Raw genomic sequence first — 9,274 nt, forward strand, 5'->3', positions numbered from 1 at the left:
GCCTTTAAAGTGCCCACTGGCCTTTTGTGGACCGGGGAGGCGGGGGGGGGGGCTGCAGCTTACCTGGCTGCTTCTTGCTCTGACTGAGGGCTGCTGGGAGCAGGGGGTGGGGCTTGTTGCATGTGCCTGCCCCCTGGGCTCTTTACTGCCAGAGCTCCACTCCTGTGCGCTCCTGCAGGAAATGACCCCTGAGGAGGTCCACCAGTGGGGCCAGGTCATTAGAAGCCCTCCCACTGTTGACCACTGCAAATACAACCACTGCACTCAGGGGCTGTGTGCTTTTGACTAAGCCTGCTGTGGTGGGTGGGGAGGAGCAAAAGTGTGTGTCTCTGGGGGGGACACTGTTGCCCTGATACTCCATTCCCTGGGTTCCTTGGGTTCCCTGGGAGGCATCTGGTTGTCCAGGATGCTGACAAGATGGACCTTGGGTGTGACCCAGCAGAGCTCTTCTTCTGCTTTTAAAGTCCCACTACGTAGAGAGTCACCTTGGTGAACCAGAGGAAGTCCTGCATGAGCAGACAGGAGTAGGTGTCATCTATCTCCACCACAGGGACCTGATCCTCATGCGTCACCAGAATGTTGTCATCTTTGTAGAATAGGGATGACAGATAGAGACCCCTGGGAGGAAAGAAAAGACATAGCTTGGTTAGGAAGACGGTTCAGCGTGGTGGGAAATCCAAGGAAACAGAGAAGTTTATTTTCCATAGTCTGAGAAATTCTTGAGCGGAAATGTAGGAAGGGTTGCCCTCACCCTACTACCCGGGACACTCAACCAGTAAATAGGGTGGGCATGCATCTATTGTGGGAGGAATGTGCATCACTGTTTTTCGCCGCCTGCTTACCCATCAGCCCTCTTACCTTTTCAGCGTCTTTAAGAATTTGCTCCCAGGATGGAAGAGATACTTTAGGCTCTTGGAGACTGAGTGCTTCCTGTTCTGTGGCTGGTTCTTGCAAGATTCTGGGAAGCAAAGACAGCTCTCAGAAGCTGCTGTGCATACCACTGCCACCCCATCATCGCCATTCGCCAAACCACCCTTTCACAAAACATGCAGGGCTTCGTAACCCAGATGGATCCTGGAAAAGCCTGAAGAAAACTGTCATAAGGATGTATGCACTATTCAAACCCTCTGGCTGGAGGCGCTTAGTAAGAACTCACTGGTCTTTTGTACCTGCCTTTGTAAACGTTTATGTATCTCGGAGAACTGAAGTCACAGACTTGACTGGCTATTTAAAATCAAGACCCTGACCCACATCATCTCCCTGCCTACTATCTAGAGATGAACAGGTTGCTTACCTGTAACTGAGGATCTTCAAGTGGTCAGCATTCACACCTCTGGGATATAGTGTGCCTGCGCCGACCCCGATCGGTATAATGGAAAGCAAAAAGGATTTTCGCGCCCGCTCCCCGGTCACGTGCCAGGCTCCACTGCGCATGACCAAGTGAGGGGCACGACAATCCCGCCAGTTCCTTCTGACCGCTACCCTCAGTCTCCAAAAATAAATAAATAAGGAAGGACCGAAAGCAGAGGGGAAGGAGGGTGGGTGGTGTGAATGCACAGATGACCACTCGAAGATCACCAGTTACAGGTAAGCAACCTGTTTATCTTCTTCGTGGTCTCTGTGCATCACACCTCTGGAAGACTGACAAGCAATGCCCACCTACCTGGAAGAGGGAGCTGAGGTCCTAAACCTGCGCCGCCTGCAACACCGCTCATCCCACAATTGAACGCTGATGAAGACAAACATCGAGGGCACAATGCCTCACAAACGTGTGAGGCGTGGCCCAAGTAGCTGCGTTGCATATATCTTCCAACGATGCACCTCGCAGGAAGGCTGTGGATGCTGCCACTGCCCGGGTAGAGTGTGCCCGTAGCGGACCCGGGCGTGACTTCTTGGCTAGGATATAGCACAACTTAATAGTCTCCACAATCCACTTGGATAGAGGTTGGGGCGGCAGCTTCTTCCCTTGAGAGGGTGGAGCATGAGAAATAAGGCCAGAGATTTCCTAAACGGCCGTGTTCGATTTAGGTAAAAGAGTAAAGCTCTTTTGACATCCAATGAATGAAAATGGCATTCTTCCTCTGTTGAGGGAGATGGAAAGAACACTGGAAGCACAATGCCCGCTTGCAGGTGAAACGCCGAAACAACTTTTGGCAGGAAAGAAGCATCTGGAGCCAACGTGACCCCACTAGGCCGAAAACTCAAATACAGTGGGTCACAGTGGAGTGCTGATAACTCGCCCATCCTCCTAGTGGAGGTGACCGCAACTAAAAATGCGGTCTTCCATGACAACAACTGCAGACTACAGATAGCCATTGGTTCAAATGGTTTGTCCATGAGCCTTGCAAGAACCATGGGTAGATCCCACGCTGGCGTGGGTCCACGTGACAGGGGGAAGAGGTGGGTCAGACCCTTAAGAAACATCTTGGTCTGGAGATGAGAGAAGACAGAGTGACCATCAATCATCGGGTGATTTGCCGAAATTGCGGCCAGATAGACCTTCAGTGAGGCACAACTGAGTCCTAGGTCTAAACGAGAAAATAAGAACCCAAAGATTACCATCAGGTCGGAAGGTGGAGGTGGCAATCCCAGCGAGGTGAGGTAAGACAATTCAAAAGGGCTCTTTAGCGTGGAGAAACGACGACTGAGGGGTGACATGATCGAGGTTTATAAGATTATGCATGGGATAGAGTAGGTAGGGAAGGAAGTACTATTCTCCCTTTCTCACAATACAAAAGCTTGTGAGCACTCAATGAAATTGCTGAGCAATCGAGTTAGAACAGATAAAACAAAGTACTTCTTCACCCAAAGAGTGATTAACACATGGAATTCACTGCCACAGGAAGTGGTGGCGGCTACAAGCATGGATGGCTTCAAAAGGGAATTAGATAAGCGTATGGAGCAGAGGTTCATCACTGGCTATTAGCCACAAGGTATAGATAGGGGCTCTGGGGCAAGTGATGCTCTGGATCATTCTAATTGAGATCAATGAGTTGCATAATTTAATTCAAGGTTCTGCGGTTGGGCAAATTTTATCTTGCTATAATTTTAAGCTTTATAAATAGACATACCTTTTTAATGCTTTTAGAAGTTATTTATTTTCCACAAATTTTGTAGGATTGTTTTACCCTAATGGCAACTGTTTAATATTTTATGCCAATAAAAGGTATTTGTTGTTGTTGTTGTTGACTGGATGGGCCTTTGGCCTGATCCAACATTGGCGTCTTTTATGTTCTTAAGATAAGAATTTCTTCCTCTTCCCAGCATAAGAGACTCAGGCAGATGGTCTGCGATAATTCAATAGGACATGATCTATCCTGTCTCTGACTGATCAAAACGGATCCTTCAGATCGTGAGCTTGAGACACTTCACATCATGATGCAGAATCCAACCCTTCTCCGCGAGAAGGAGGTCGGCAGCTGGAGGAAGGTGAACGAAGGAGCCCTTGGATAGGTGAAGCAGAGTGGAGAACCAATGTTGCCGGGGCCACCACAGTGTCACTAGGAGACAGCGTGGTTTTTCCTGCATTAACTTGACTAATACCCTGGGTATTAGAGGAATCGGTGGAAAGAGGAACACATGCAGACGTGTCCACGGGACTAGAAGACCATCTCCCAGAGATAGGAGATCTATCTCCGCTCTGGAGCAGAACAGACAACATTTTCTGTTGCTGCGTGTTGCGAACACGTCCACCTCTGGATGGCCCCAAAGGCGAAAGATTGGGAGAAGGTAAATCCAATTGAGCTGCCACTCATGCTCAGGTGCCCCTCCTCTGCTCAAGAAGTCTGCTTGGACGTTCAGTGTTCCTGGCAGATGAGCGGCCCTTAGGATTGTGTTCCATGATCGACACACGACCCATAGTTCTATGGCTAGGCGACATAGCCCCCGGGAGATCGTACCTCCCTGTCTGTTGATATAACACAGGGCTGTGGTGTTGACTGTCAGAACTGTAACCACTTGTTTGGTCACTAGGTGCCGGAAAGACCTGAGTGCGTACAGCACTGCCAGGAGACCCAGGAAATTTATATGATTGTGTGCTACATGGGACTCCCAACGAACCCCCACACAAAGACCCTGGAGATGCACACCCCATCCCCAGAGGGACACATTTGTAGTCAGTGTTAGTGTAGACGTGGGTGGATGGAATGGGGCTCCTGCTAGGAGATTCACAGGATCTGTCCACCAAAGCAGAGAACCCAAAACGGATGGTGGGAAGACAGGACAAAGGGATTGAGGATGACTCTGTGGGCAAAACCTGCGTACGAACCATAGCTGCAGAGGTCTCATGTGCAGTCTGGCAAAAACTGACATTGATGGTGGCAGCCATCAGACCCAGCAGCCGCTGGATTCGCTTTGCCGTAGCATGCCCAGACTTGCGGAATAGAGTCACTAGATCGACAATGTCCCTTGCTCTCTGAGGAGGGAGAAAGGCATTGCAAACGACAGAGTCTAGGATAGCTCCTATAAACTGTACCCGTTTTGTGGGAAGTAGCATTGACTTCTTCAGATTTACCTGGATGCCTAAGGACGTCAGGACTGTCAGGGTTAGGTTTACATTGGTGAGCAGGGATGCTTCTGAATCTGCTACCAGCAACCAATTGTCTATACAGGGAAATATCTGCACTCCCCTTAGACGGAGGTGTGCTACCACTGCCACCATAACCTTTGTGAAGACCCGAGGGGCTGTGGATAATCCGAACGGGAGCGCTTTGAATTGGAAATGTCTGTTACCTACTGCAAACCAGAGGAAACGACGGTGGGAAGGGTGGATGGAGATGTGGAAGGAAGCATCCTTGAGGTCCAGCATAACCATCCACGTCGCCAGGTCTAGGAGCGGAAGGATGGCCTGCAACGTTGTCTTCCTGAACTTTTTGTATAGGATGAAAGAGTTCAGGTTCCTGAGGTCCAAAATGGGTCGGAGGCCTCCATCCTGTTTCGGTACCGTAAAGTAACGGGAGTAGGAGCCCATTATGTGCTGTGCCGATGGTACCGGCTCTATAGCATCCTTGCTTAGGATAGTTTGCACCTCTTCTAGAAGGATTGCGGAAGGTGGCGTGACAACAACGTGGGAGGAGGAAGGGATTTGGGAAAACTCTATTAGGTATCCCATTTTTATTATTGAGAGGACCCATTGGTCCAACGTAATGAACTCCCATATTGACAGGTAAGGAGACAACCGTATAGGGAGTCGGGAGGGAAGGTGTGAGTCAAAGATTCTGTTTAGTGTTCTCAACAGTTTTGGGTCTAGACAGAGAGTTGATGAAAACTTGGATTTTCCACCATAGGAACAGGGCGGACGACTCGGGGACCTTTGCCAGTGTGGCTCTGAGGAGGATTTAGACGATGGTCTACCTGACCATTGTTTGGACCATGGTTTTCCTTTACTTGGCTTAGTAGGAGGTACGACCCCTAAGCTGCAAGAAGTCTTGATGCTTTTGTCAAGCTCTTGAAGTACCGCATCCGTGGTGGAACAAAAAAGTCCGTCCCCTTCAAATGGAAGGTCCTCCACAGTGGCCTTGGTTTCTGACTGTAAGGTGGAGGAACGTAGCCATGCGTATCTGCGCAAGGCGACTGCAGAAGTGAGAGTCTTTGCCGCTGTATCCAGAGAGTGTTTGAATTCGTTGAGTTGATGTTTCGCTAAGAGCATCCCCTCTGTTTGGATGCATCTAGCTTGGTGCCTACAGTCATCTGGAAGGGATGATAGAAATTCGGACATTTGTTCCCAAAGGGGATACTGATAACGTCCCATGAATGCTGCAAAATTGGAAGTCTTGATACCCAGAGCTCCGGCAGTGTAAAATTTTCTGTCTAAAGAGTTGATACTTCATCCCTCTTTATCTGGAGATGTGGAATGAGTACTCTTGCCCTTGGTCGAGGACGTAACCACTAATGAATTGGGTTTAGGATGCACGAAAAGGAATTCTGCCCCTGATTCTTGAATCTTATACATATGATCCAATCTCTTATTGGATTTCGATACCAATGAAGGATGAGCCCAGGGATCTTTTGCTGTTTGCAAAAGGACCGATGTCATGGGAAGGGCTACCACTGTCGAAGTATCCATTTGTACTATATCGAAGACTGAGTCCGTGACTGGTGGTAGAAACGAAGTCCAACAAATACACTACCTAACTAAAAATACGTTCCTAACCAACTAAACTTGAATAAACGAAGGCCGAAAAGGCCCAAAAGTAAAGTTTCACCGACCGAGGCGGAGAGAGTCCTACCAGCGCGGTGGTCAGAAGGAACTGGCGGGATTGTCGTGCCCCTCTCTTGGTCATGTGCAGTGGAGCCCGGCACGTAACCAGGGAGCGGGTGCGAAAATTCCTTTTGCTTTCCATTATACCGATCGGGGTCGGCGCAGGCGCACTATATCCCAGAGGTGTGATGCACAGAGACCACGAAGAAGACCCTGCAGTTCCTGGGCTTTGTGTGATTTCCCCCCCACACACACACACCATTTCTTCTTGACTTTTCATTGCTTCAGTTTCCTGCACTTCAGCTTCTCCCCCCCCCCCCCCCCACACCCCCCTCCATACATTCTTTCTCCAGGAGCCTGCGGTTTCTCTCCCTATGGCCTGCTTTGCTCTCTATTTCAGCCATGCTGCCTCTGGAGATTCTTCACAACCCTTGGGACTGATTTCTCACTCGACACTGCTCATTCTCACAAGTAACAGTGCAACAACTAGGCACAGTCACACCCATTCAGCTGAATTAGAAGGGTGTAACTTTGTTCAGGACGGCGCTGCTAAATCTGCCTCCTCCGAAGGTAATGGCTCACAAAGGTTTCACGTCTAGCAGAAGGGAAACAAGCGACGACGAGTTTTTAATCTATAATAGATATGGATGTGTTTGTTTATAAAGATAAGAGTTCCAAAGCACAATTAAATAGATTACTTTAATTGTGCTTTATATTTCTATAATTACGTTAATCTGAATAACTCTGTGAGGGATGTCATTATTATTCTAATTTGAAAGACAGAGAAAATCCCCAGAGAGGTGGCGACCCGACCATTTGTTCCAAAGGAGAGTCAAACAGAAGTTAAAAAGTTGGGGCCAGACTCAGGCCCGTATCGTGCGTGGATCCCCCTTACAAAAAGTGTCCAACTTGTCCAGGATGCCGTGTGGCTGTACTGAAAACTGAATCAGAACCAGCACTCCATCCAGTTACACAATAACCAGGCTAGCATTTGAAGATCCCTTTGGCACTTGTTTAGTGCTTCGCAGAACTGCCTTCACCGGCAGGCAGGAAAAGCCGAGCTTCTAGCATGCTGGAACTTCTGGTATAAGTTTCCAAATGCACTTTTCAGAACCCAAGGAGTTATGGACAGTGTTCCCTCTAAGCTGCGTAGTCTTGTGAGCAAAAACTCTACTTTGTGAGCTACCGGCATTAAAGTTGTGAGCGAGTGAGATCTGGCTACTGCATACATTAGTTTGCTCTAGAGCCATCCTTCCTGAGCTAAGGCAAAAATGTGTGAGCCGGAGGCTAAAAAACTGTGAGCTAGCTCACACTGACTCAGCTTAGAGGGAACACTGGTTATGGGGCACTGGCCGCTGACCTCAGCCAGCCCCACGGTCATTCATAGCCTCCCCCTTCTTGAAACATGAGGCAAGGTGTCCTCTCTGCAGGGGCCTGGCGCTTATTTCTTTCTTTGCGAGCTTCCCCCTTATGCCTGGAGCATTAGCGGTCTCTCTCCCCCATGCAGCTTCGGATAGTTACAGAGCTCCAGTGGTTGTTCTACGGCTGCCAGACATGAGTCAATTTCAGAGCTGCCGACGAAGAAGAGGTCTACTCAACGCGGCGGTAAGAAAGGAACTGGCGGGATGTCCGCACCCACCCCTCTGGGCACGCGCGGTGGGGTTCCTGCGCATGCTCGAGGGACTGGGCGCGGAAATCCGTTAAAAGAGCTTGCTACAGCACCGATCAATCCAGCGCATGCGCACTAGATCCCATGGGTGTGAATGCACAGAGACCACGTCAAGATCGGATCGGTCGACACCCGCCATGCTAGCCTGCGCAGAGGAATCTGTAGCACCCAAACACTTGGCATTTCCCCTTCCCACTGATTCTATTTTTCTCTCTCAACAGCACTGTGACAGACCTTACTGCAGCAGGTACCTGACCCGCCACAGCAACTACAACTAGGACTCACCGTGACACACACAGTGCTGGTGCACAGTCTTCACCTGGGTGAGGAGGTGGTCTAAAGCTCCAGCTTGCCCCCTCCGCCGTGGTGCCCGCCCATCATACTCTCTCCAGTCTGAAAGGGAAGGTGATACAAAAAAGACAATAGAGACACAACAGCACAATGCATCGGGAGTCCCTGTCAATCCATTACTGTCCTCACCAGTTTATAGCCCAAGACAAAGCCCTGGTAAGCTATCGGGCCATTTCATATTCCTCAGGCCAAAGCCATTCCTCAAACACAAGCAAGCGATTGGCAATAGAACTACAGATCTTCTGAGCTGGTCGGCAGATGAAGACGGGTCAGGAAAACCTTGTTCTTAGACCAGCAGCCTTCACAACTTGGTCACCCCCTTCCCCAACACGAGCCCCTCCCACTGCACTGCTGCCATTGGGGCTCTCGTTCAGAGAAGACAGTGGGAGGAAGACAGGCATCTGCAGGGAAGAACTAGGTCTCATGTGGCAGACTTGGAGTTCACCATGCTCTGGGAGGTTGAAGACCACAGCCTCAGATTGTGTCTACAACCTGATCAGGGCTGGGTACGTGCCTCTGCTTTAAAAACTCAGTTCTCCATCGATGTGCAAATTAAGAAAATGTTCACACACTTCCCTATGCTTATGCTTCTAAGTATTGTATCGCTTTTTTTGCTATCCACAAAGAGGGGCTAAGCAGAGCACGGGCATCCCTCTTCCCCGACAACAGGAAGCCGCACTCTGAATTCTCAGTGAGACGTCACCAAGCACAGGTTAGACGTTTTCAAGAGTACTTGGGGATCTGCAGGCCTGGTAATACTTTGAGGAGGAATTCTCGACACGTGGCCCTGTCCACGATAGCCTGCTTTGTTCCCGGACAAAATATAGAGCCAGCCTCGCTACGATTCCCCCTTACTTTACATCCCAGGACACCAACTCAGGTTGAAGAGGTGGAAACCACCCCAGATGGCACAGAGCCAGCCAAAGACCACAGCAGTAGCCAATCGCGGGAACTGTTTGCCAGGATGATGGGCAGGGGTCATTTCGTAGAAAAAGAGCTAGGGGAACTCATTAGCATAACTCATTAGCATATGCCACACCCCCTCACATCATCGG

At 49.6% G+C, this 9,274-nt stretch overlaps 1 protein-coding gene across 1 annotated transcript in view; it reads right to left on the reverse strand.

The window, feature by feature from the left end:
* Window positions 1–9,274, reverse strand: part of LOC107105656 (ankyrin repeat and fibronectin type-III domain-containing protein 1-like) — a 50,917-nt gene that overhangs the window by 23,874 nt on the left and 17,769 nt on the right. Inside the window, exons 7-9 of the mRNA XM_015405656.1 lie at window positions 8,154–8,261; window positions 859–958; window positions 486–618 (exon numbers count right to left, since the gene is read on the reverse strand). Coding sequence (XP_015261142.1) covers window positions 486–618; window positions 859–958; window positions 8,154–8,261 — 341 coding nt within the window. The remainder of the gene's footprint in view (window positions 1–485; window positions 619–858; window positions 959–8,153; window positions 8,262–9,274) is intronic.

The sequence above is a fragment of the Gekko japonicus genome, unplaced genomic scaffold (assembly GCF_001447785.1).
Source record: "Gekko japonicus isolate JY-2015 unplaced genomic scaffold, Gekko_japonicus_V1.1 scaffold1192, whole genome shotgun sequence".
NCBI classification, from domain to species: domain Eukaryota; kingdom Metazoa; phylum Chordata; class Lepidosauria; order Squamata; family Gekkonidae; genus Gekko; species Gekko japonicus.